General features: G+C 47.7%; 1 protein-coding gene across 2 annotated transcripts in view; it reads left to right on the top strand.

Moving 5' to 3' along the window:
- Nucleotides 1-2641: 2641 nt before the first annotated feature.
- L3MBTL1 (L3MBTL histone methyl-lysine binding protein 1) overlaps nt 2642-27781 on the top strand; it is a 45246-nt gene continuing 20106 nt past the window's right edge. For both annotated transcript variants that reach the window (XM_053573362.1, XM_053573363.1), the window contains exons 1-12: nt 2642-3043; nt 8999-9144; nt 9327-9553; nt 10095-10236; nt 10501-10648; nt 10774-10897; nt 11824-11908; nt 24133-24215; nt 24714-24818; nt 25653-25788; nt 26158-26249; nt 27462-27613. In XM_053573362.1, coding sequence (XP_053429337.1) covers nt 9009-9144; nt 9327-9553; nt 10095-10236; nt 10501-10648; nt 10774-10897; nt 11824-11908; nt 24133-24215; nt 24714-24818; nt 25653-25788; nt 26158-26249; nt 27462-27613 — 1430 coding nt within the window. In that variant the 5' untranslated portion in view covers nt 2642-3043; nt 8999-9008. The remainder of the gene's footprint in view (nt 3044-8998; nt 9145-9326; nt 9554-10094; nt 10237-10500; nt 10649-10773; nt 10898-11823; nt 11909-24132; nt 24216-24713; nt 24819-25652; nt 25789-26157; nt 26250-27461; nt 27614-27781) is intronic.

Genomic DNA, 27781 nt, shown 5'->3' on the forward strand with positions numbered 1-27781 from the left:
AAGAGAATCGCCTAAGCCCAGGAGTTGGAGGTTGCTGTGAGCTGTGTGACACCATGGCACTCTACCGAGGACCATAAAGTGAGACTGTGTCCAGTCTCTACAAAAAAAGAAAGAAAGAAAGAAAAGAGGGAGCGAGGGAAGGAGAGAGAGAGAGAGAGAAAAGAAAGGAAAGGAAAGGAAGGAAGGAAAGAGAGAAGGAAAGAGAGAAGAAAAGAAGTTCCTACAAACACAGCCTGACATGTTGCTGGAACCAGAAGTGTTGTCACACATAAAAGGCACATCCTGATGATTTCCCTAAAATCCATGGACTGCCCCAGTGGTGAATTAAACTCACCTAAAGAAACAGAAAGGTTTGGATTACTTATAAACAACAGTGTTCTCAGCGCTCCTACTCATCAACATTTTGGGTCCATTCTTGGGCAAGGGTTAACATGAAGAAGACCATGGAGGCTGTTAACTTGTGGAAGATGAGGTATCACTTGAGGGAAGGATTGGACTTGCTTACTTGCTCCTGAAGGCAGATGGGGACCAGCAGGGCAAACTCTGGCTATATGAGGCAGAACCCTCCCCAATCACTTCAGTTTGGGAGGGGCTCTTCATTCAAGCAGGAAAGCTGTCGATATAGGCTGGCTCACACCTGTAATCCTAGCCCTTTGGGAGGCCAAGGTGAGAAGATCAATTGAGGCTAGATGTTCAAGACCAGCCTGGGCAACACAGTGAGAACCCCCATCTCTTTTTTTTTTTTTTTTTTGAGACAGAGTCTCACTTTGTCACACTTGGTAGAGTGCCATGGTGTTACAGCTCACAGCAACCTCAAACTCTTGGGCTCAAGCACTTCTCTTGTCTCAGCCTCCCGACTAGCTAGGACTACAGGCATGCACCTCAATGCCTGGCTATTTTTTAGAGATGGGGTCTCAAACTTGCTCAGGCAGTCTCGAACCTGTGAGCTCAGGCAATCCACCTGCCTTGGCCTCCCAGAGTGCTAGGTTTATAGGAGTGAGTCACTGTACCCGGCCTTTGATAACACCCCATCTCTTAAAAAACAAAATTATAAGATCATCCAAATACTGTTAACAGGCAGGAAAATCATGTCTCAGCAACTCAAATCCTTATTATTTGTTTGTTCCCAGGGCCTGGTATCGCCAATACCACTTGTCTGTCTTGATCATACCTATAAGATACATTTGTTATAGAAAATCCATGTGTTTGTGTAGGTTCCCCACTTTCTTCTAATCTTCTGAATACCTAAAATAAACCTTTTGGAATCCAGAACAAGCACAGTCTGGATAGAGATCAGAGAAAACTGAGCGGATGGTTGTGTGTATATTGGTGTGTCTGAAGAGGCCTCCATTGTTATGGCAACCAGCATCCTCGACTGATGCAATCCTGTTCCCAATAATATGAGATGTGATTAAAAATTGACATTGCAGCAAGGAAGATTACACATGCAATGCGTTGGCGTGGCAACTAGAATAGTTAAAATTCTCCATAAATTTAAACCTGTTGATCACAGCAATTTGGGGAATTTGGTCACAATTAATTAGGAACACTTTTCTCATCTGAACTGGGAGTCAAGGAGCCTGGAGGTCTGACCTGTGGCTGTGACCTAAGGCCAAATAGACCTGAAATTCCTTCAGGTAAAATAAGAGATTAAATTAAATCATCAGTGTGGGGGCGGGGCTGGGACTCTAGACTGTACCAACAGTTGTTCTGTTGTCATCTACATGCAATGCATCATTTAGTCAATCAACAGATATTTAGTGAGCACCTATTCTGTGCTAGCTACTAAGGAAACAAAAACTGTTTCCTCTGGGAGTTTTCAGTCTCTTCACCTCTTAAATTACTCAAATCTTTGAGAGTTAGTGTAAGACATACAGGTATTTTGTGTTGCCAGATCAGTAACAAAGAGGTTTTACTACCCCGTTCTCCGAAAATAAGACATCCTCCGAAAATAAGACCTACTTACAGGAAAGATAAGACGTCCCCTGAAAACAAGACCTAGCACATCTTTGGGAGCACACCTTAAAATAAGTCTTATTTTTGGGGAAACAGGGTAGGTAAAGAGATCAAAGAAATTAAAGCACAAAGGAGCGGTGACTTGTTCATGGCTGACACCATGACTGGCACAATTACTGAAAACAACTATACCCTGGGAATTAGGTGATAATTTTTTCTTTTTGGATTTTTTTTAAGGATGTGAGTTTATTTATTTATTTTGAGATAGTGTCTCACTGTATCGCCCTTGGTAGAGTACTGTAGCGTCACAGTTCACAGCAACCTCCTACTCTTGGGCTTAAACGATTCTCTTGCCTCAGCCTCCCAAGTAGCTGGGACTACAGGCGCCCGCCACAACACCCGGCTATTTTTTCGTTACAGTTGATTAGCTTGCCCCGGCCAGGTTCGAACCCGCCATCCTTAGTGTATGTGGATGAACCGTAACCACTGTGCTACGGGCGCCGAGCCGAGCTGAGTCGTTCTTTATGCCAGGCAGAGGCAGGACTAGAACCCACTCTCCTTTCCTCTGGTCGCCCACGCCCTTCCCCTCCCGGAGGCAGCTTTCGGACACTCTTGTGCTTCCCTTCTCTGGGTAGAGGACAGGCGCCAAAGGAAGGCGTTGGGGTGAACGGCCACCCGGCTGGGGTGCGTGCGGGGATGCAGCCTTGTATTTTGTCACCCATCGCTGAGATCAGGGACCCCAAGCTCTTCCAGTTCAGTTGACCCCGCGCCCCACTGCGCGCTGCTGGCTGTGATGCAGAGGGTGAGGGGCACGAAAAATCACCGCTCGTCTCGCCCGTGCGCCAAACACGCCCCAGGAGGAGGGGGCGTTAGGTCGGCGCTGCCAGGGCCTAAAAAGAAGGCAACCGGGCGCGGGTGCCGCGGGTGCCGCGGGAGCCGGGGACCGGGCTCCGCGGATCTTCCCAGCGCTCGCCCTCTGCGATCTGCGTCCTGCAGAGGGCCGGGCCCGCCCCCCTGTGCGCGCAGGCGCGCCTCGCCCGGCTCGGACCGCAGCTCTGCGCCGGGAGGCCACCGGCTGGCCTGGCAGGTAAGCGTCCCGTGGCGGCCCGGGGTCGCCGCGCCACCGGCCCCGCCCAGTGCGCCGAGCTTACCGGTGCGCGGCCCCGGCGCCTCGCCCCTTCCGAGCGCATCCGGCTGGGGGCGCGGCTGGGGAGGAGGCTCGAGCGGACGCGGGAGGACTGCAGTCTGGGCCGAGTGCAGAGGGCCGGGGGCTCGGGTCCTGCGGGGAGGTTACTAGCTACTGTCCCCAGGTGCCCGGAGCGCGATGGCTTGGTTTGTGGGGAATTGCAGTCCATTAAGAGTTTTTCATTAATGGCAGGGAGGGTGTAGAAGGCGGGATTTTGATTTTCTTAGTAAATGGGTCATTTGGCAAACTTTCCTACCAGTCGTTTTCAATTTTTATGATGGAAAATGGAATTTCTTTTTTCTTTCTTTCCTTTTTTTTTTGGACATACATGTAAAGAATAAAAAGAATTCCGCCATTTTGGTGTTTTAAAAGTAACCGTTCTGCGGAGCTGACGGATCAGTGACCGCCCCGCCCGCTGCTGTCTGTCCTAGTCTCGGGAGTCGGTGGTGAGACCCGACCCTCAGCGGCTTCCATCCGTTCCCGCGTCCCGGCCCCCAGCCCCAAGTTTGTGGCGCTCAATTGCCCTGTGCGTGTTGTCTCAGGCGCTAGCTCCCCACCCCCAGCACCGAGCAAGTGCATTTATCGGGCACTTTTGTATACAAGGTTTTGGAGGGCAGGGAATAGGGGAAACCTTAGCAGACCGAACAAGAGAAAATACACGTGGACACATTCATGGAATAAATGTTTAGGGCATCTATTGTGTGCACCCCTGTGAGTTGGGGACACAATGATTGTTTTAGGTCGGGTTCTCTGGAAACAGATTTTGATAGGGAGGCCTGAGTGTAGATTAATCAGAGTGGCTTTGGGACTATCAGCTATAGGGGAGTAACAGCGGGGGAGGGCATAGGAAGGAGTTGAACTGCTGAATATTCTCAACAGAGGCCTCCGCGTGACCCAGGGGAGGCCCTGGAACTGAGATGGCCCTGCAGAAATGGCCCGAATGAAAGCAAGATGTGGGGCCTTTATATCCCATATTAACTAACCATTGAGTGACCACTTCTAGGAGAGAGCACTTGGACAGAGAAGATGACAGCTGAGGACTGAACACTTTCTTCATGCCCTCCAGAAGCCAGCTTTTCTGGATTCCCTTTCACCTCATGACAAACTCCTCAGTCTCTTCTGCTAGACCTTCTTCCCAAGAAAAAGTGTGCTCCAAGGCTCCCACTTTTTTTTTATACTCAGTTCTGTGTATATACTTTTTTTAATACTCAGTTCTGCCATCTCTAGGGCGGTGCCTGTGGCCCAGTGGGTAGGGCACTGGCCCCATATACCGAGGGTGGGGGCTGCGCCTGTGGCTCAAGGAGTAGGGCACCGGCCCCATATACTGGGGGTGGCAGGTTCAAACCTAGCCCCGGCAAAAAGAAAAAAAAGAAAATTTCAATTGTTTTGGGTTCCACCCAGCCCCAGCCAAACTGCAACAACAACAAAAAAAAGCCAGGCATTGTGGTGGGCACCTGTAGTCCCAGCTACTTGGGAGGCTGAGGCAAGAGAATCGCCTAAGCCCAGGAGTTGGAGGTTGCTGTGAGCTGTGATGCCACGGCACTCTACCAAGGGTGATAAAGTGAGACTCTGCCTCTAAAAAAATAAATAAATAACTGCCAATGTTTTGAATAAAAATTAACTCTTGGCCAGGTGCAGACATGGTGCCTCACACCTGTAATCTCAGCACTTTAGGAAGCTGAGGGAGGAGGATCACATATCAAAACCAGCCTGGGCAACACATCGAGAACTTGTCTCTACAAAAACAATTTTTTCTTTATTAGCCAGGCATGGTGTGTGCCTATGACTCAGATATTCAGGAGGTAGAGGTAGAAAGATTTCTTGGGCCCAGGAGTTCAAGGCTGCGGTGATCTCTGATTGTGCCACTGCACTCTAGCCTAAAGGACAGAGTAAGACTTTGTCCACCCCTCCCCCAAAAAACTAACATACACACAGAGATTGTCTCAAAAAAAAAAAATGAAAATTATTTTAAATACAGTCAGAGTCTCACTATGTCACCCTCAGTCGAGAGCCGGTGGCATCACAGCTCACAGCAACCTCAAACTACCTGGGACGGTTAGGCAAGAGAATCACTTGGGCCCAAGAGTTTGAGGTTGCTGTGAGCTATGACAGCACAGCACTCTTACCAACAGTGACAAAATGAGACTCTGTCTTGAAAAAAAAATGTTTTAATGATACAAGTACTTTAGCTGTGCAGAATAAAGTAATTGAATTGGAATTGAAATTCAGGGAATCATGTTTTATGATTTAAAAAAATGGGAAACTGTGTCTTGTTGCTTTGAATGTTGTCTTGATTAATGAGGTTATATATCTAGCTTTTGCCTGGTTCATTATATGTCCAGTATATAATTTATAAATGTCTGTAATATAGAAGATGGACTCTGTATTTTAGGGAGAAAAAGCCAAAAAGTAAATGAATACCCAACAGCAGAAGGGAGGATAGGATGAACCGTAATCATTGCAAGCTGATTTTATAAGCAGGTAGCTTAAATGTTACTGGCCAGAAGCTACCAAACTCCCTGAAATTTCTGTTCAAAGGGAGTGGATTGGTATTTGTTGAGGGCCTGCTGTTATCAAGACTTCATATATTTTTTTCCATTTCCAGTCTTTACCAAAGCCCTTTAAAGCAGATGGCGTTGTTACCTATCTATATTTTACACAGGAGGAAACCAAGGCTTGGAGAGCATAAGCTAAGTGGCAGACCTGAGATTCCACACTGAGTCTGTCTTAGGCTGGGCCTTTAGAAGCCATTGCCAAGTACTTCTAGCACCTTAAATCAACAGGTATCAATCACTCATACAGTGTTTTTAATTAATGAGTTCAAATTACTTAAATCCAACACAAGTACTTATTAAGCATCTACTGTGTCCCAGGCACTATTCTAAGTGCTGCAGATATAGGAGTGAGCAAGACAGATAGTCTTTGAATTTATGTGAAGATGACTAATCAAACAGAAATAAATGAAAATCACTATTGATTATAATGAAGGATATGAAAGAAATAAACACAGTAATAAGATAGCCACTGGGGGCATGGGGTGAGGGATGTACTGCTTTAAATTGCAAGATCAGGTTCAGGGAACAGCAAGGACAAAGGCTGTGAAGTGGGAAAGTTTGCCAGTCAATAGAAGGAAATCAGTTTGAAGAGCAGTGGAGGATGAGGTTAGAGAGAGGCAGGGGTCAGGTGTCAGATTCTGTGGGAGAGAAGCATTTTTTATTTTTATTCTTTCAAGCATTTTTAGTTTATTCTAAGAGCAATGCAAGCCATTGAAGAATTTTAGGTATGGAAATTATGTGATTTGGTTTACTTGTTTGTTTTTTTTTTGGAGACAGAGTCTTAACTTTCTCGCCCTTGAGTAGAGTGCTGTAGTGTCACAGCTTACAGCAACCTCAAACTCTTTTTTTTTTTTTTTTTTGCAGTTTTTGGCCGGGGCTGGGTTTGAACCCACCACCTCCGGTATATGGGGCCGGCGCTCTACTCTTTTGAGCCACAGACACTGCCCACAACCTCAAACTCTTCGGCTCAAGTGATTCTCTTGCCTCAGTCTCCCGAGTAGCTGGGACTACAGGCACCTGCCACAATGCCTGGCTATTTTTAGAGATGGAGTCTTGCTCTGACTCACACTGGTCTTGAACCTCTGAGCTCAGGCAATCCACCCACCTCAGCCTCCCAGAGTGCTAGGATTACAGGCATGAGCCACTGCACATGGCCAAAAATTTAAATACTTTTTTTTTAGATAGTCTCACATTGTTATCCTGGGTAAGGTGCAATGGCATCACAGCTCACAGCAACCTCAAACTCCTGGGCTCAACCGATTCTCTTGCCTCAACCTCCCAAGTAGCTGGGACTACAGGTACCTGTCACAATGCCCAGCTATTTTTTGTTGCAGTTGTCATTGTTGTTTAGCTGGCCCAGGCCGGGTTGGAACCCACCAGTCTCAGTGTATGTGGCTGGTGCTATAACCACTGTGCTACAGTGCCAAGCCTGAACCAACTCTTTATTAAATGGTTCGTCTGCCTTTGCTTTGTTAAACAAAATCATATACTGACTAGGTTTTCACACACCACATACATTACTTTGCTGTTCGGATGCATGCATTTGTTCAACAGATCATTATTATTATTATTATTTGAGACAGAGTCTCACTTTGTTGCTCTCAGTAGAGTGCTGTGGTGTCATGGCTCACAGCAACCTCAACTCTTGGGCTCAAATGATCCTCTTGTCTGAGCATCCCTAGTAGCTGGGACCTCAAACTCTTGGGCTCAAGCGATCCTCTTGCCTGAGCCTCTCTAGTAGCTGGGACTACAGGTGCCCATCACAATGCCCGGCTATTTTTTTTTTTTTTGAGAAGAGCTTCAAGCTGTCACCCTGGGTAGAGTACTGTGGCATCACAGCTCACAGCAACCTCCAACTCCTGGGCTCAAGTGATTCTCCTGCCTCCGCCTCCCAAGTAGCTGGGACCACAGACACCTGCCACAACACCAGGCTATTTTTTGGTTGCAGTGTCATTGTTGTTTGGTGGGCCCAGGCTGGATTCGAACCCACCAGCTCAGGTGTATATGGCTGGTGCCTTAGCGGCTTGAGCCACAGGTGCTGTGCCAACGCCTGGCTATTTTTTATTTATTTATTTATTTATTTTGAGACAGTGTCTCACTATGTCGCCCTTGGTAGAGTGCCACAGCAACCTCAAACTCTTGGGCGTAAGCGATTCCCTTGCCTCAGTCTCCCAGTAGCTGAGACCACAATGCCCAACTATTTTTTTTTTTTTTTTTTTTAGATACAGAGTTTCACTTTATTGCCCTCGGTAGAGTGCTGTGGCATCACAGCTCACAGAAATCTCCAACTCCTGGGCTTAGGTGATTATCTTGCCTCAGCCTCCCAAGTAGGTGGAACTACAGACGCCCACCACAATGCCTGGCTATTTTTTGTTTTGCAGTTTGGCCGGGGCTGGTTTCGAACCCGCCACCCTCGGTATATGGGGCCAGTGCCCTACCCACTGAGCCACAGGCACAGCCTAATGCCTGGCTATTTTTTGTTGCAGTTGTCATTGTTGTTTTAGCTGGCCTGGGGTGGATTCGAACCCACTAGTCTTGGTGTATATGGCTGGCACCATAACCACTGTGCTACAGGCACTGAGCCAATGCCCAGCTATTTTTACAGATGGGATGTCACTCTTTCTTGCTCAGGCTGATCTTGAACTCCTGAGCTCAAGCAATCTGCCCACCTCAGCCTCCCAGAGTGCTATGATTGCAGGCATGAGCCAACATGCCCCCTGTTGAACAGGTGTTTAAGTGCCCACTCTGTGTTTAGAGTTGGAGAAAATAAAGGACAGGGGCATAAAAGAACATGATCATGAAAGATCCCACCTCCCAGGAAGATGAACCTTGTATGTGTGAAAGAAAAGCTGGTACTTGAGGTGTTTGAATTTGCAGAGGGAGAAGGAAGTGATTCCAGTGGGGAAACAGGTGGGGGTCCAGAAAGAAGTGAGTTTGGACACATCCTGAGCTATGTTAGGAAGACAACTGGCCACATAGAACCTTGAGTGATGTTCCCTAAAGTCAGTTCTGTATATCACAGTTTACCAAGTACCCTCACACACGCCATCATGCCGGTCCTTTTAGAGACTCGGAGAGGTACAGGGCCTAGCCAGAGCCCACCTACTGACGTGGGTAGAGCCAGTAGCCAGACCTGATACTGGTCGGCTAAGACGCCTTTCTCACTTCAGGGCTGAGGCCTTTCTCTGCAGGTTGATGGCTTAAGGCCATCTCCTCAGAGAAAACCCCTCCCTTTCTATCTCCATTGCTGCTGTAGCAAAGGTCCCCCCTGACTACCTTAGAGGCTGTGTTTGGCTTGTAGGCCTACCAGAATGGAAGGTCATGCTGAAATGGAGATGCTGCGGACACTGACAGGCCCCTCCACAGGAGAGGTCAGCGTGCGCCTGCTGGCTAGAGAGAGCCCAGGTTCCCCTCCTCATCTGCCCACACCTGCCTTCATCATTCCAGGTACATCAAGCCAGGGGTCTGGGGGAGCATCCCTATACCTGTTCAAGCAAGTGTGTATCCCGGAGAGGGGATGATACTGTTCACTTTCCTACACCTGCCTTCTTTCAACTGCCCACACATGCATGGCAGAATTGAGGCAGGACCACTAGATTCACCCATAATGTGTCTGTATCTTTTTACAGCCAACTCAGCTACCCTGGGGCTGCCTACTAGTACCCTGGATGTGTCTTGCTTTCCCCGGGAACCAATCCATGTGGGCGCCCCAGAGCAGGTGGCCAGCAACGAACCAGTTACCGCTACGGTCCTGCCACAGCTTAATGCTGCGCCAGTCTCCAGCTCCAGCGCCAGCACAGTACCGCTTCTGGAGTGGACAGAGGCTGCAGCCCCGCCCCCTGTGAGCGGCTTGCGGGTCAGTGTCTGTGGGGATTGGCTGGATCTCCAGAGCCGGAGCACAGATGCGGGGCGGGGTCTGCAGGCCAAAGGGTGGACCAGTGGCAGAAAGGGGAGAAAAGGAGGATGCTTTGAGTGAAGGATTTTAGGAGCGTGGCCTGGGTCCCTACGAGGCCCTAGGGACTCTGGGGCAAGAGGCACCCTGGGATTGGATCCATGGGCGTCTGGGGGCGTGGCTTGAAGTGAGGCACCCTGGGACTATACATGCAAATACATAGGGGCGTGGCTCAGAGTGAGGCACCTGGGACTGGGCCCTTGTGTATCTGGGGGTGTGGCTTAGAGTGAGGCATGCTGGAATTGGACCTGCAGGTGCCTGGGGGTGTGGTTTAGTGGTGAGCATCCTGGGCTTGTGGCTTCGAGTGAGGTGACCAAGGCTAAGACTTGAGGCCCGACGGGTACATAAACTGGCATGAGGCAGCGAGAGGACGACAGTGCCGACTCCAAGGTGGGTCAAAGGCTGGCAACAAGAGTCGCAATCCTTGGACCCTCCCACGCTTCAGTTCCGGATAAGCGAGTACACGCAGCTGAACATGCTGGGAGTGGAGCAGCCCCCGGGTACAGAGCTGAGGCGAGGAGACATGACCGAATATGAAGATGGCGGGTCCCCGGTTGGGAATGGCGATGTGGGCATCCAACAACCCGGTAGGAGTCCCGCATGCTGGGTCTGAGCTGGGACCCTGTGCAGTTGGGATGAGGCCTGAACTCCCTGAGGAGCCTTAGTCGGGGGTGTGGCCCAGATGGTTTCTGCAGGTGGACTCCAAAGTGGATCTTGAGGTGGATAAGGCTGGGGAGGCTGTCCAGTGTGGAGATGGGACCAGGGTGGAGATAGGGCCTGAGGGGGCGTGGGTGGAGCCTGAGTGTGGCTGTGATGGGGTAGGAGGCCTAAGGCCCACTTGGCCTCTGCAGAGGACCTCCCTCAGAATTCTTCAGAAGATACCCCTCAGGACCCCCGCGAGGATGGTAGCACCTGTCAGTGCCAGGCCTGTGGGCCTCAGCAAGGTGCTGGTCCAGATCTTGGTTCCTCCAATGATGGCCCTCAGCTGTTCCAAGAGCGGTAAGGGGAGCAGGTCACAGCCCTGCTTGCTCTGCCTTCAGCCCCCAAAGCCCGGAACGGGCTTAGGAGAAGGGCTGGGTGGTGCGGGGAAGGGGTTTCCTTTCCTAAGGCTGCCCTTCCCTCAGATCAGTCATTGTGGAGAATTCCTCAGGCCGTGGCAATGCTTCTGAGCTTCTCAAACCCATGAAGAAAAGGAAACACAGAGAATACCAGAGCCCATCAGAGGAAGAGTCTGAGACAGAAGCCATGGTAGGAAGAGAGCAATGGCCAGGGAAGAAGGAAGCAAAAACCTGTGCCTCAATTCCCACTGTCCCTTTCAATCCAAGTCCTGGGGGACTGGGTCAGAGAAGATACCCATAATGATTCACTTACCATATTTTGGAGTCCTATCTTGAGTCAGATCCTATACTTTGTTGGAGGGAAATGATTTAATCATTCTCCTGATATTCTGGAGCTGCCATCTTAGTCTGGTGTCAAGGTGAAGACACAGTCACATTGGCTTGGCGCCCTTAGTACAGTGCTTACGGCACCAGCCACATACACTGAGGTTGGTGGATTTGAACCCAGCCCAGGCCGGCTAAGCAACAATGACAACTGCAATAAAAAATAGCCAGGTGTTGTGGCAGGCGCCTGTAGTCCCAGCTACTGGGAGGCTGAGGCAAGAGAATCACTTAAGCCCAAGAGTTTGAGGTTGCTGTGAGCTGTGACAATGACGCTCTACCGAGGGCAACATAGTGAGACTCTGTCTCAAAAAACAAAACAAAACAAATAAACAAAAAAACACAGTCACATGAACTGGTACCCAAAGTAGATATGCAGGCAAGTAGAAAACTTGGCTGCTGAGATCTGGCAGAGGCCAGGGAGCACAGAGTTTTAGCCACAGAAGCTGGAAGAGACAAAGAATGATGATTCGACTGGACATGTAAAATCAAGACAGAGCAGGTTTTTATGTGTTCATTTTCTCTACTTGGTAATAAGAAGAGTTGTAGTTAGGCTACAGGTGGCCCAAGTGGCAGGGGGTTGTCTGTATTTCTGCTGCTGGCGTAGAGGAAATTCTGCCTCTTCAGGGCAGAATACCACATGGCCAGAGAGCCAGACAGGGGCCAGAATCAGAGGCTAGGACTTCGTCACAACCCACAAGGACAGGCAGCTGGGATTACACTTGTCTTCTATAGGAGAAGCAAGAAGGAAGAAAGGATCCAGAGGGACAACCTACTGATAGAACCCCAGAGAGGGAAGAGTGGAGCAGCAGCCAGCCTGGTATGGTGGCCTGTGTGTATATATTCGTGTGAGGTGTGTATATATCTTTAGAGGTGTGAGGCTGGGAATGTGGGTTATGAATGTGATGGTCTGTTACACATATATAGATGAGCATGAGTTAATGTATGAAAAAGAGACAGTGAGAAACTATGGTGTGTACATTTGTGTATGTGTGTTCTTAGGGTTATAGCATGTCTTTATGCTCTATTATCTAGTTATCTAGTTATTATCTAGTTATGAGTAGGCACCAATGCCATGGAGGTCTTCACTCAGTATCTGAAGACTTGAGCAACCTTTACTGGTATCATATGGCATTGCTTTCCTTTGGCGCTATGGGCAAGTGTGCCCTAGTCATTGGGCTGACCTCCCTCTTTGGGACCCCTTTTTGACTCTTTTATTAGCATTTATCACACTCATAATCACCTAGATACTATATAGCAATTTATTTAGTTTTCCTCCCACAAGACTTAGATTCCATTAACACAGAGACTGAATCTGTTTTCTTATTCTTCTTCTTCCTTCCTTCCTTCCTTCCTTCCTTCCTTCCTTCCTTCCTTCCTTCCTTCCTTCCTTCCTTCCTTCCTTCCTTCCGTCCGTCTTAAGAAACATGATGTCACTATGTCATCTAGGCTGGAGTGCAGTGGCTAGCTATTCATAGAGATTCATAGTGCATTTTAGCATCAAACTCCTGAGCTCAAGAAATTCTGCCTCAGCCTCCCAAGTAGCTGCGACTACAAGCTGGTGCCACTGCATCTGGCTCTTGAATTTGTTTTATTATTCATTGTATTATAGTGCTTAGCCTAGAGCTTGGTGTGAAGTTTGTTCCCAGTCAAAGTTTGTTCAGTAGATAAATGGATAATTTGTATGTTAGCGGATCCTCTTAGACTATGGCTCAGTTGCTTAGGTCAACTGTCTTTCTCAACCCAGAGAGAACCAGATGGGTGAAGTCACTTCTCAGGATGGATCCAGTGCCAGCTGGAGGAGCCTAGTCTGTGTGCAGAGCTCTGAACTTCATAGTGCTTCTTCCGACTTCTGCCCATTGTAGTCAAAACAAAATTTCATTGCTATGTTTTACCTAAGGCGGTCATATCAGAAGGCAAAAGCTTAGCTCTCTTAAGTTCATGGCCTTTTAGCCATGCAGAGAAGGCTGGGCATGGTGGCTCACACCTGTAACCCTAACACTCTGGGAGGCCAAGTCAGGTGCATTGCTTGAGCTCAGGAGTTCGAAACCAGCCTGAGCAAGAGTGAGACCCTGTCTCTACTAAAAATGAAAAAACTGGGGAAGAGGATCACTTGAGCCCAAGAGTTTGAGGTTGCTGTGAGCTGTGACACCATGGCACTTGGCAACAAAGTGAGACTTTATCAAAAAAAAAGACATGCAGAGGAAAGAAACAATATCTAACTACTTTGGTTCAACTGCTCTATCTTACTTAGGGAAATGGATTCATGAATCAGCATTCTTTAGCTGCCTCCTGTTGACTAGTGCAAAGTTATCTTTTGATTCATACCACTCACTGTCCTAACTGTGATCATTAGTGTGACGCTGGTTTCTGGCTATTTTTTTTCCATGCTTTTTTTTTTTTTTTTTTTTTTTTCAAAGAAAGAAGGTGCCAATAGACGGAAGTTTGGATTTCTGACTAAAATGTTTTCTACTCATTTTCTGTGTCTTCTGACAGAACAGTTTGGGGGTATGGGTGGGTGTTGGGACTATTTGAGTTCCCTGAGCAGTTTGACAGCCACCAATTCAATTCATGTACCACAGACCTGACATCTGGTGCTGATGGAACTCTCCAGTAGTTAAAGAGTTAGAAATATGTTACTCTTCAACAACATCCTTCTGCATGGCAAAAAAAAATTTTTTATTTTTTATTTTTGCTTTCAATTTCAGCTGGCTTTCACTCTTCTTAGTTTGAAGTTTTTTTTTCTTCTTTTTTTCTGTTCTTCCTTTAGCGATTCTCTTGCCCTTTGCCTCCTAAGTAGCTGGGATTATAGGTGCCCGCCACAATGCCCGGCTTTTTTTTTTGGTAGAGACAGGGTTTCACTCTGGCTCACTCCTGCTCATACTGGTCTCCAACCTCCGAGCTCAGGAAATCCACCCGCCTCAGCCTCCCACAGCTTTGGGACTACAGGCGTGAGCCACCACGCCTGGTCAAAAAAAATTTTTTTTAAGGAAAAAAGAAACAAATGTGTGACTCAGGTACACACTCAGGCCTTCTCTCCCATGTATCTCTTTCACTTTTTCAACAGCCATTTTGTGTGAATGATCATTTTCTGACATGCTATTGTGAGTCTTTACAACCTATTTAGTCATTAATAGGTATACTGTTTGTGTTAACAGATACAGTAGTCTTCCTGTATCTGTGGGGAATGTGTCCCAAGGCCCGCAGTGGCTACCTGAAACTGCAGATAGTACTGAGCACTGTATATATTGCATATTTTTCCATACACGCATACCTGTGATCAAAGGATGATAAAGTACATACTGGACAAACGATTTATGTCTTGGGTGGGATGGAGTGGGATGGTGCAAGATTTCATCATGCTAGTTGGAAGGGTATGCAGCTTCAAACTTGTGAATCGTTTATTTCTGGAATTTTCCATTTACTATTTTCAGACCATGGTTGATTATGGGTAACAGAAACTGCAGAAAGCAAAATCTCAAATAAGGGGGGACTGCTGTACTGATATTCTCATGTGCTCTCTGTTTTGTGAGGACATGTTTTTATTTTCCTAGGAGTGGAATTGTTTGGTCATATGGTAACTTTGTGTTGAACCTTTTAAGGAATTAATCAGACTGTTTTTCAAAGTGGCTGTACCATTTTACATTCCTACCTACAATATATGAGGATTCCAATTTATTCCCATCCTCACCCACATTTGTTTTTCTCTGTCTTTTTTATTATGGGTATCCTAGTGGATGTGAAGTGGTATCTCATTGTGTTTTTTTTTTCCTCATTATGGTTTTAATTTGCATTTCCCTGATGGCCAATAATGTTGAGCATCTTTTCATGTGTTTATTGGCCATTTAGATATTTTCTTTAGAGAAATGTCTATTCAGATCCTTGCCAATTCTTTCATTGGTATACAAAATAGATTTTATATTGAAATACAAGGAGTGCCATATGGAGTTGGTGAACAACTTGAGGATATGAGTGTGTAATTCAGTACTCGACATTGATCAGTATGCCACTTACAGCAACACTTTCTTTTAAATTTAGCAACAGAGACCACGTGCAGTGGCTCACGCCTGTAATCCTAGCACTTTGGGAGGCTGAGGTGGGTGGATTGTTTGAGCTTAGGAGTTCAAGACCAGCCTAAGCAAGGGTGAGACCCCTTCTCTACTAAAACTAAAAAAAAATTACCTGGCCATCATAGTGGGAGCCAGTAGTACTAGCTACTTGGGGGGCTGAGGCAAGAGGATCGCTTGTGCCCAAAAGTTTGAAGTTGCTGTGAGCTATGACAGCACGACACTCTACCAAGAGCAACAAAGTAAGACTCTGTCTCAACAAAAAAGACCTCTGTGAATTGTTCATTCTTCTGGGGAGATGGTCCATGGCTCTCATTAGATTTTCAAAAGGGCCTATTTATACTTCCTAGATACTGAAAGTAGCCAGTGCAGTGGCTTACACCTGTAAACCAGCATTTTGGGAAGCCAAGAAGGGAGGATAGATGGCTTAAGCCCAGGAGTTTGAGGTTATAGTGAGGTGTGATTATTCCACTGCATTCTATCCATGGTAACAGAGCAAGACCTTGTCACTAAAAAAATTTTTTAAAGGCCAGGCATGGTGGTTCATGCCTATAATCCTAGCACTCTGGGAGGCCAAAAAGGCTAGATCACCTAAGCTCAGGAGTTGAGAAACAGCAAGACCCCATTGCTACTAAAAATAGAAAAACTAGGTGAGCATTATGGCAGGCACCTGTAGTCCCAGCTACGCTGGAGGCTGAGGCAAGAGGATCACTTGAGTCTAGAAGTTTGAGGATGCTGTGAGCTATGACACCATGGCACTCTACCCAGGGTGTTTGAGTGAGATTCTGTCTTAGAAAAATAAAACATAAAATAATAATAAGTGTACTTGCACTGTCAATAATTGGAGTGTATATTCAAGGTGATTTGAATCTATGTTCCTGAGTTACAGTCCTCAAACTTGGCCCAGATAAACTGTCTACTTAAAAAAAGAAAGAAAGAAAGAAACTGAAGGCAATGTCTTTAATGGCTGTCACTGGGTAAGCAATATGGAACCTAGCTTCTTCAGTGTGGTGTTCCCAGGCATAGGTGCCTTTGAGGCGCGTGTTACACACAAGTACCAAGCTCTTGATTAAAATTTCTTCTTCTTTTTTTATGAGACAGAGTCTCACTGTGTTGCCCTCGGTAGAGTGCCATAGCATCACAGCTCACAGCAACCTCAAACTCTTGGGCTTAAGCAATTCTCCTGCCTCAGCCTCCCACGTAGCTGGGACTACAGGCACCCACCACAGTGTCTGGCTATTTATTTCATTGCAGTTGTTGTTGTTTAGCTGACGTGGGCTGGGTTTGAACCTGCCAGCCTCATGTATGTGGCTGGTGCCATAACCACTGTGTTATGAGCCTTGATTACAATTTCAGTCTCTCAAAATGAACTTATTGTGAATTGGCTAACTATGCCCAGTAAGAGATAGGTAAATATAAAGATGCATCTAGCAAATTTAAAACAAAAAGACTTAGTACGTAGCCTGGGCACAGTGGCTCACGCCTGTAATCCCAGCACCCTGGGAGGCTGAGGTGGGTAGATTGTTTGGACTCAGGAGTTCAAGACCAGCCTGAGCAAGAGTAAGACCCTGCCTCTAAAAATAGCTGGGCGTTGTGACAGGTGCCTATAGTCACAACTACTTGGGAGGCTGAGGCAAGAGGATCACTCGAGCCCATGAATTTGAGGCCCTCGACCAAAGGCAAAAGTGAGACTCTGTCTCAAAAAACAAAACAAAACACAACTTAGAATATGGTGCTACCCTGATGATTGCTGGTAATTGGTTGCTCTAGAACCTTGGCATTCTGTTCTCTTTGTATTTTCTGCCTCTCCTGTAGACATTATAGTGAAAAGTCTAACAAGAACTGTTAATTTATGAATTATCTGTACTGACTTAACTGAAACCATGCTGAAGAAGCTTCCTAAGGGAGTGAGCAGAAAGGAGAGAAGATGGAAGGAAAGTACTGTGCTAATTGCTGGGGATGCACCATTGAGAAGCAGCGTTGAGGCCGGGGAAAGAAGAACCAGCAACGGAAACAGACAAGGAAGCACACAGGCGCAAGAGAGTATAGTATGAAAGAAGTACGGAGGTGGAATGAGTGGCTGGTAGCACTTGACTATCAAGAGAGTTAAGGAGGGGCTCAGCACCTGTGGCTCCAGCGGCTAAGGCACCAGCCGCATACACCTGAGCTGGCGGGTTCCAATCCAGCCCGGGCCCACCAAACAACGACGGCTGCAACCAAAAAATAGCCGGGTGTGGTGGTGGGCGCCTGTAGTCCCAGCTACTTGGGAGGCGGAGGCAGGAGAATCGCTTGAGCCCGGGAGTTGGAGGTTGCTGTGAGCTGTGATGCTACAGCGCTCTACCCAGGGAGGCAGCTTGAGACTCTGTCTCAAAAAGAAAAAAAAAAAAAAACGAGAGAGAGAGTTAAGGAGGCTAGCTGTTGTGGCTCACTCCTGAAATCACAGCACCTGGGAGGCCTAGGTGGGAGGATTTCTTAAGGCCGGAGTTTGAGACCAGATTGAGCAACATAGTGAGACCTTCTCTCTAAGAAAAAAAATATTAGCTGTGTGTGGTGGCATATGCCTATAGTTCCAGCTACTCAGGAGGCTGAGGTGTGAAGATCATTTGCATTTGGAATTCGAGGTTGCAGTGAGCTATGATTGCACCATTGTTCTCCAACCTGGGTGACAGAGCAAGCTGCAGTCAAAAAAAAAAAAAGGAAAAGGCCGGGCTTAGTGGCTCATGCCTATAATCCTAGCACTTGGGAGACCGGGGTGGGTAGATTACCTGAGCTCACGGTTTGGAGACCAGCCTGAGCTGAGTGAGGGAAAATAGCTGGGCGTTTGGCAGGCAGGCACCTGTGGTCCCAGCTACTTGGGAGGCTGAGGCAAGAGAACCACTTGAGCCCAAGAGTTTGAGGTTGCTGCGAGCTATGACATCACAGCACCCTACCAAGGGTGACAAAGTGAGACTCTGTCTCAAAAAAATAAAAAAAGAGAGAGAGAGTTGAAAGATAAGAATAAGAAAAAGCTACTGAATTTTGTCCCTGGTATGAAAAAAGCACAATTTCCCTAGTGTGAAAGGTAGGCATAAGACTGGAAAATTAAGAAGAGGATTTGTCAAAAGAATGTAAAATTAAAAATATCCCCCCTTTTTATTTTATTTTATTATTATTATATTTTTTACAGATGGGATCTCATTATGTTGCTCAGGCTGGCCTTAAATTACTGGGCTCAGGCAGTCCTGTTTCCCTCCACCCAAGACAGATAGAGTCTCTCTTTGCCACCCTTGTTAAAGTGTCATGGCATAGATCACAGCAACCTCAAACTCTTGGGTTCAAGCAATCCTCTTGCCTCAGCCTCCCAGTGTGCTAGGATTACAGGTGTAAGCCACCTTGCCTGGCTCAAGCAGTCCTCTTAGCTCAGTCTCCCAGGTACCTAGGACTACAGGCACATGCCACCATGCCTTGCTCTCTGTCTCCCTTTATTTTTTTCTATTATCTGCAGGGTATCATTATACGTGCCTTCTTCATTCTTTTTCTTTCTTTCTTTTTCTTCTTCTTTTTTTTTGAGATAGAGCCTCAAGCTGTGGCCCTGGATAGAGTGCCGTAGCTCACAGCAACCTCAAACTCTTGTCTCAGCCTCCCAAGTAGCTGAGACTACAGGCACCCACCACAACACCTGGCTATTTTTGCTGTTGTTGTTGCAGTTGTCATTGTTGTTTTAGTTGGCCCTGGCCGGATTTGAACCTGCCAGCTTCGGTGTATGTGCTTGGTGCCCTACCCACTGAGCTATGGGTACTGTCCTAATTTTTTATTGTTATTTTATGTTTTAGAAATGGGGTCACTGTGTTGCCCAGGCTAGTCTTGAACTTTTAGTCTCCTGGGCATGACAGTCTTCCTGTCTTGGCCTTCCAAAATGCTGGGGTCACAGGCATGAGCCACTATGCCTAGCTTACTTCAATTTTCTTTTTTTTTTTCAGAGACAGAGTCTCATTTTGTCGCCCTCAGTAGAGTGCTGTGGCATCACAGCTCATAGCAACCTCTAGCTGTTGGGCTTAGGTGATTCTCTTGCCTCAGCCTCCCAAGTACCTGGGACTACAGATGCCTGCCACAACGCCTGGCTATTTTTTTATTGCAGTTTGGCCGGGGCTGGGTTTGAACCCACCACCCTCCATATATGGGGCCGGTGCCCTACTCACTGAGCCATAGGCACCACTCTCATCAATTTTCTTTTGGTTGATTTTATTTTTCTAACTTCATGAGACAAATTAATTTTAATATTTAGATTTCATTAATTTCATCTTTTCTTTCTTCTTCTTTTTTATTTTTCCTGAGACAGAGTCTCACTCTATTAGCCAGGCTAGAGTAGCATGACATCAGCCTAGCTCACAATAATCTCAAACTTCTTGGGTGGTGCCTGTGGCTCAAAGGGGTATGGCGCCGGCCCCATATGCTGGAGGTGGTGGGTTCAAACCCAGCCCCGGCCAAAAAATAAATAAATAATCTCAAACTTCTGCTCCAGTGATCCTCCTGCTTCAGCCTCCCAAATAGCTGGGATTACAGGTGTCTGCCATAATGCCCAGACAATTTTTTCTATTTTTAGTCGACATGGGGTCTCGCTCTTGCTCAGGCTGGTCTCCAGCCTCTGAGTTCAAGTGATCCACCCACTGAGGCCTTATAGACATGAGCCACTGCACCCACTCCATCCTTTCTTTTCTAACACGTCCATTTAAGTCTGTCATTTTCCTCCAGGTACTGCTTTGGCTGCATTTCACAGCTTTTGATATGTCGTGTTTCTATTATTGTTCTTTTATTTAACAAATACTAAGTGGCTACTTTGTACCAGGCACTGAGCCAAATGCTAAAGCTCAAAGGGGTAGGGCGCCGGCCCCATATGCTGGAGGTGATGGGTTCAAACCCAGCCCCAGCCAAAAACTACAAAAAAATAAATAAAAAAGGCCGGGTGTGGTGGCTCATGCCTGTAGTCCCAGCGCTGTGGGAGGCCGAGGCGGGTGGATTGCCTGAGCTCAGAGGTTCAAAACCCATAAGAGCAGCAGTCAGCCAGAGTAAGACCCCATCTCTACTAACAACGTCAAAAACAGCCAGTACCGCAGGAGAAAGAAGAAAATCAACAAAAAAGGAGTACTTCAAACAAGGAAGAATGAACAAGCACACTGAAATTAAAAATTAAAAAAAATTTTTTCATAAAAAAAAAAAAAAACATTACCAGCACTTAATGAACTCAGAGACTAGATGCAGAGATAGATGGGTAACCAGGTAGTTGTTATTTAGCAGTAGATGTGTTGTATTGGAGATATGCAGATATAAGGGACTGTCACAGGAAGGCTTCAGGAGGTAGGTGGAGTGAAATTCATCCATCCATCCATCCTTACAGTTATTTAACAAACATTTGTTGACCATTTCTAAGATGTGAAAAGTATAGGAGAGTGGGACAAGGTAGGGGCATGATCTTTGAAGCAGGGGTAGCAGCCTTCACAAAGGCCCAGACACACAGGGGCATTGGAAATGCACAATGGAACAGAGCGAGAGAGAGTGGCCAGTTCACCGTTCAGCTTTGTGTGCTGTAGAAAGGTGTTTAGAGTTTTGATTTTTGTTTGGAAATGAGAAGGCATTGTGGAAACTAAAGTAAATAAAAATGGTTTTAATTTTACGATATTCTGTCAATAGAATAAATATCTGAGGCAGAGAGATCAGGTAAGAGGCTTTTGGACTAGGTTCAAAGCGAGGACAGTAAATGGGGAGAAGTGGGGATAGATTGAAGAACTACATAGGAGTTGGAATCAGCAGGAATGAAAGATCCTAGGGAGTGAAAGAAGAGGCATAAAGGATCCCTTCCACATTCCTGGCTTGTGCAACTGCATGAATGGTGGTGCCATTGACTAGGAGGAAGAATACGAAAGGGCCATAGACTCTGGCAGCGAAATTACAGGTTTGGTTTGGGACAGGCTGAGCTTTCCAAGTGAAGAGCTAGCCAAGACCATCTGGTCTAAGGAAGCAGGAATAAGCAAAGGAGTGTTTCTAGAACTTGAAAGAGGATCAGTGCCACAGCTGGCCTGTACAGTGCCTTTGTACAAATTATTAAAAGATGCCTATTCTGAGTAGACCAACTGGAAAGAGGCAGGTTTTCTTCACAGCAGACGCTGCTACATGGCTGGCAAGAAGCCCAGGCTGGATTTCAGCTCTAGTTCACCCCTTTGGCTGGGCATCTATACAAGATGCACAATTGCACAAGCATACACAGGAGCTTTGGGTCTTTTTGGACTTGGGGACATGCCCATTGTTCACCAGTAATAACAGGATGCGGGAAACAGGAGTTGGCTAGGGGCTGGGTCACGAAAGTAATCTATTAATTACTGGAAGGCTTAGTGGTCAGACATACTTCCAGCGGCTTACATTTAATCTGTGAAGGAGGTTGCTATGGACCCTCCCTATCACCTCAAGGCATTGTGAAGACTAAAGGAGGAGCTGAACCTGGTGACTGATACCTATAATCCTAGTAATCTGGGAGGCCGAGGAAGGTGGATTGCTTGAGCTCAGGGGTTCAAGACCAGACTGAGCAAGAGCCAGACCCTGTATCTAAAAATATCTTGGCGTTGCTTGGGGACATCTGTAGTCCCAGGTACTTAGGAGGCTAAGACAAGAAGATCACTTAAGCCCAAGAGTTTGAGATTGCTGTGAGCTGACATCACAGCACTCTACCAAGGGTGATAAAGTTAGACTCTGTCTCAGAAAACAGACTAAAGGAGGCCATATGTATGAAGTCTCTGAGTCATCTCCATAGCCCTAGTTTCTAGCATCAGATGTGGCACACAGGTGCTACCACAAAGTGGTAAAAGGAGGGGTGAAGTAAAATATCCAGACAGTACAGAGCCAGAGAAGGAATTAGGGGATGGCAGGGTAAAAAAATGGCAGATACAGAGGGCGTGCTAGTGGGAGGGGTCTGCTGCGGCGTGGGCATCTAGACCTTGGCTAGCTGTGTTGGAGTATGGCTGAAGGAAAGAGAACTCAGAATCAGGGCATCAAGGAGCAGCAGAGGTGCCTGCAGTGAGAACTCTGGCAAGTAATCAGCCCCTCGGCTTGTGTGGTGGTTTGGGAAGAGTGAGGGAAAAAAGAATAATGTCATCCAGGGAAGAAGAAATGGTATCAGGAAGGACTTGGTCATAGCAGTGATTTGGAAAAAGTGAAGAGGTTGTGCAGGTGATAAGGAATTCCAGTGACAAGAAACATCAAGGCGATGCTAAGCCTGGCATCGTGAAGTCTACTCTCTCTTCTCTTTGCCCTACTCAGTAGGGTTGGATGAAGAGTGAGTGGGAGAACTTGAGGGTCTCCAGGGGGAATATAGTATGTTCCAAGGGACAATCCAGGTTTCACTCAGGACAAAGGATAGCCAGAGAGATGTGCTCTAGATTGGCATGCCTCTGAGAAGGTTTGATTGGTTGATAAGTTGATGAACAAAATACTTGCTTTGGCCCAACTAGATCAGGTAGTTGGGATCTCACGGTTTGGTACAACAAGGAATTTAGGTAGCTGTAAGTCAAATGTTTCTAGCCACTTAGATTCCACCTAAGGGAACAAATGTCTTCCTGAGGGACAAACTACTCTAAGCCTGAGTGATCCAGGGCCGTAATCAAGTAGACCAGAGCAAAGCAGACCTAGAATCCAGGTCAGGCAGACTTAGTGAAGACCCAGGAAAAACCCGTAATGCAAGTGTTATGTCATCAGAGTCTTTTTTTTTTTTTTTCAGTTTTTGGCTGGGACCAGGTTTGAATCCACCACCTCCAGTATATGGGGCCGGTGCCCTACTCCTTGAGCCACAGGTGCCGCCCTCATCAGAATCTTTTATACGTAGCATTTCTCTTGATCATCATAATGACCCTCTGTGGTAGAGGAAATTATCTGCATTTTTCAGGTGACAAAATAGAGGCATAGAATTTTCCAGGATATTCCAAGGAATATCTTATGTATTCCACCCTTGAGAGGGTGTTCGTTTTCTGTATTGGAAGCTAGGACTTGATCCCAGGCTAACTGAAGGTTCTGTGGGGGAATTCATCTCTCCTCCCCAGGCTCCCGAGCCTCTGGGATGGGTAGGACCTGGGCTGTAGGGCCTGACCATAATTTGTGTACCTGAGTATGTGTGTGTGTGTGTATGTCTAGAAGGGCTACACAATCAGTCTGTCCCCTCTAGGGGACAACCAAACACATATATACATTTGGGTGTATCTCTGTTTGTGTCATAAGTGTCCAGAGGAAGAACTGAAAAAAAGATTCTTATTTCTCTTTGTCCTCTCTCCTCTCTTTCTTCCTCTTTCCGTGTTTTCCTTCTCTTTCCTTTCTCTTTTCTTCTTTGTGATCTTAGAGGTCACCATGATCAAGTCTTCAGCGCAGACTTGTCACTCAGCTTTATCCTGTGTTACATGTCAAAGGACAGGGTCTCTCTGTGGTTGAGACCTTGTAACCTCAGTTAGTTGCTATATAATCCAAAGTTCTGCTGACAGTGGCCTGGGTTGGAAGAGGGATGGGCCGAATTTGGGGTAGCCTCACTGAGACTGAGCCTCACTTCAGTTCTGAGCCCTCTATCTGGTCCTAAGGGCAGGACCAGAGGATACATGTTACTACAGAGAAAATTTTGTTTTGGAGGTTAAGATAGAAGGCTGAGGTGGGAGGATCACTGAGACTAGAAATTCAAGACCAGCCTGAGCAACATAGTGAGACCTCATCTCTACAAAAAGTAAATTAGCCAGGCCCAGTGACATGCACCTGCAGTCCCAGCTACTCGGGAGGCTGAGGCAGGAAGATTACCTGAGCCCAGGACTTTGAGGCCGCAATGAGCTGTAATTGTGCCACTGCACTCTAGCATGGACAACAGAGTGATACCCTGTGTATTAAAAAAAATAATAATTTGGTCAGGGGAAATTGAGGAAAGTCATACATCAGCAGCCTATGAGTCAGCTTGTCTGTCTCTTCTCCATGGCAACAGGTGAGAAGAAGGAAGGCTGGTCGTGGGAGTCCTACTTAGAGGAGCAGAAGGCCATCACTGCCCCAGTCAGCCTCTTCCAGGACGTGAGTTGGACAATTTCTGCCTAGGAAGAGCTTATCTTCCCAGGCCAGGGACTTACTGCCAAACCTAGGCCTTCTGGGGTTTTCTGTGTGTACTGGCAAAATGGAAGAGGGAGAGACTGGTTAAGATCCAGAGTGGACATGGGCTCTCTGTAAGAGGCTGCCAGGGTGGGAAGAAATAGGGAATAGGAGGCCAGGCTTACCCATCACTGGGCCTGCAGACTATTGAATTGTGCCACTTTCATCTCAATTCAGTACTGATCATTCCATGACTTGGGTGAGAGGGAGCCCTTAAGTCCAGCCCTGACTCAGCCCACATTTTTCAGGGGGCCTGGAGCTACTCTGTCCCTCCCTGGCTCCCTGGAGTAAAGATCCCCAAATAAGTTGCCCTTTGATAATACCAAGCGGGTGGGGCCTAAAGGCAGCTCCTTCACCCCAAGCCCACTAGGCAAGGCTAAGGCTGGATAGAAGCTGGGTCCTCTCCACTCTGTGCGTTGACAGTCCCAGGCAGTCACCCATAACAAGAATGGCTTCAAACTGGGCATGAAGTTGGAAGGCATTGACCCTCAGCACCCATCCATGTACTTCATCCTCACTGTGGCCGAGGTGAGCTGATGATGACTGTCAGGGTAGAGGGATGGAGCCTACTGGGGACAGGGAGGGAGGCTCTGCCCTGCCCTCAGAACACAATTTAGCAGGGGGTTAAGTTAGCAAACACAGAAAGCTTAACAACAACAACAACAAAAGAACAAAAAACAGAGGAAACATGTGTGATGGTGCTGTTACTGGAAATCCCAAGGGCCAGGGATGCTGGCATGAATCAAACAAGGTCTTTGTCCTCTAGGAGCTCACAGATAAACGTCAGTGACATGCCAGTTGTGGCAGCAGACATGAGCAGGAGACACAGGGAAGGAGTGGTCAGTTCTGCCTGCAGAGGCAGAGAAAGCTTAGAGGAAGGGTTGCCTTTGCAGAATCCTGAGATATGAGTTATGATGAAAAGGGAGTTCCAAGTAGAAGCAGCAAAGTGAGCAGAGGCTCTGGGGCACCGAACAGACTGCCACATTCAAGGACTTGCTGTTAGCTCTGCAAGACCAAAGCAGAGTGTGTGAGTGAGGGGTAGTGGGGGAAGAAAAGTCACTAGGGCCCTGGTGGTGAGCTGTGGTGAGTGCTCTCAGAGTTCTGTCCAGGGCTCACAGGGCAGAAAAATGTCCTAGAGTCCGCCTGTCTTGTACCCAGCACTCAGGGCTCATGAGTACATGAACTGTCTTCACTGCAGAGCGGAGAGCATGGGGCAGGTTCAGGATGGGGAAACCTGGGGGCAAAGAAAGGTGCGGTTGGGGAGCTTACTGGCATTAGAATCCCTGAGACCAGCAGGCTGGGCCAGGAGAGGTAGGGCAGCGGCTGGCATTGGAGTCCTTGTGATTGTCCTCGTGGGGCCAGGTCTGTGGCTACCGTCTACGTCTGCACTTTGATGGGTATTCCGAGTGCCACGACTTCTGGGTCAATGCCAACTCCCCTGACATTCATCCTGCTGGCTGGTTCGAGAAGACTGGGCACAAGCTACAGCCTCCCAAAGGTAAGACCTAGGTGGGTTGGTCATGTGGAGCAGTGAGTCTTCAGACTCATCCCTTTTTCCCCGTGGGTATCTTACAGCTCTTGAGTTTTTTCACTCTGTACTCTGTTCCAAAGCTAGCCTCTCTTAACTGCGTCTCTGTATGACTCTGCCCCAGGGCCGAGTTGCCCAGACACCCCGGTGCTTCTACTTTGCCCTTGCCCTTTGAGTGTCCACCCATGTCAGCTCCTGCTTCGGCAGGGGGCCCCTTGGCAAGTTCTTGAGGGTTGTGGGGTCCTCAGGCCTGCCTGATTCTGCTGCGTCAGTGTGGGGTTCCCTCGCCATGGCGCAGCCTCTGCACGGCGCTCTGTTCGTCCCCTTTGAGGGGCCTAGGTTACAAGGAGGAGGAGTTCAGCTGGAGCCAGTACCTGCGCAGCACGAGAGCTCAGGCTGCCCCCAAGCACCTGTTTGTGAGCCAGAGCCACGTGAGTGCCCCTGAGTGAGAGTGGACATCACCCCCCGGGGCCTGAGCTGCTGCAGCTGGCCCAGGGTATCTGACTTACCGGAAGAAAGCTCATCTCCTTGTCTTCCCAGCTTTGTTCTGGTCTTTCACACCAGGTGGAAGGGTCCAAGGCCGGAGGGGGAAGCTGGTCATGGGTGTCTGCCACTTCCCTCCCTCCTTCCCTACTGTGGAGATTCTCTCCACACACCCTGTGGAGTCCCTGGCTCACTGCCTCAGCCCGGTACTGAGCTATCATTGCTCAAATACACTTGCTTTGGTTCACTCTGTAGTTCTTTGGTATAAGGTCAAAGCCCTTGTTCTGGGAGCATCTTCCTTTTGACCCACATTGAGACTCTCCCATTTATTTCCCAAAACTCACCCCTTGTCTTTTTCCCTATTCAAGGCAGCTGCCAGCTTATCCAGCAATTAAAGTATCTCACATAATCCCAACAAAAGGTCAGAGATATAGGGAACCCCTTAAAAAATATTACCATATTGAAGGTCCATGGTCTCCATGAGCTGAGGCTCCACCATGCGGTTCAGGCAGGGACAGTTATTCCCCCAGTCCAGTCCAGCCTCAGAGTCCATACTTGTAGGTTCCCATATACCAGCGGGGTCCCACCTGCTGTTGTGACAGGGAATGCAGATTTCTAAGTCAAAGTGTTGGACTAGCATTGTGTTCCAGGTCAAGTTATTTGATCTCTAGAATGGGAATGACAATACCTATGTGGTAGGGTTCTTGTAAAGGTCATGAGAACTTCTGTCTGCTACATGGCAGGCATCCAAGTGATGCTGGCTCCCTCCCACTCTGTGCCAGCTCTTCCCCACCCACCAGCTATTGCCACAGCCACCTCAGGCCACGCTAGGCCAGGCTTGTCTGGGTAAGGGAGACTTGTACTCAGCCTGCCAGGTTCTCGGGGTGAATGCATAGCGCCCTGTCGGGCACCCACCTTCTGCCACGAGTGAGTCCTCCTCTACATACATCTTGGAGGCCAGAAGGCCCTGAGTGGCTCAGACTCAGGTTACGATGCTTACTGGAGGGACCCTCTTTCCCAGCCTACTTCTCTGTCCTTCCTCCTTTCCCAGCCCGAGGCCATCCTCCTATGGAACCTGTACTCCTTTGTTTACCACTGGGCTCTGGGCTAGCACTAGCCAACCTGGCCCTGGCTGTGGCAGCCCTTTTTCTTGCCCGTAGAGCCTGCCACCCCTGGGCTTCCAGGTGGGCATGAAGCTGGAGGCCGTCGACCGCATGAACCCATCGCTCGTCTGTGTGGCCAGTGTGACTGATGTGGTAGACGGCCGCTTCCTGGTGCACTTTGACAACTGGGATGATACTTACGACTACTGGTAGTGAGAGGGCCCTATGGGCAGGGGGAAAGGGCAGCTACTTTCACACCTCAGGCACCCTGTGGTCCACTCCGTCCAGTCCCGACATGCAGATCTTACTTGGGGTGGGGGATAATAGATTTGAGCTGTATCTGGAGAAACACAGCTCAGTATTAAATGTTTCATCTA

Source organism: Nycticebus coucang, chromosome 21 (assembly GCF_027406575.1).
Source record: "Nycticebus coucang isolate mNycCou1 chromosome 21, mNycCou1.pri, whole genome shotgun sequence".
In the NCBI taxonomy this organism is placed as follows: Eukaryota; Metazoa; Chordata; class Mammalia; order Primates; family Lorisidae; genus Nycticebus; species Nycticebus coucang.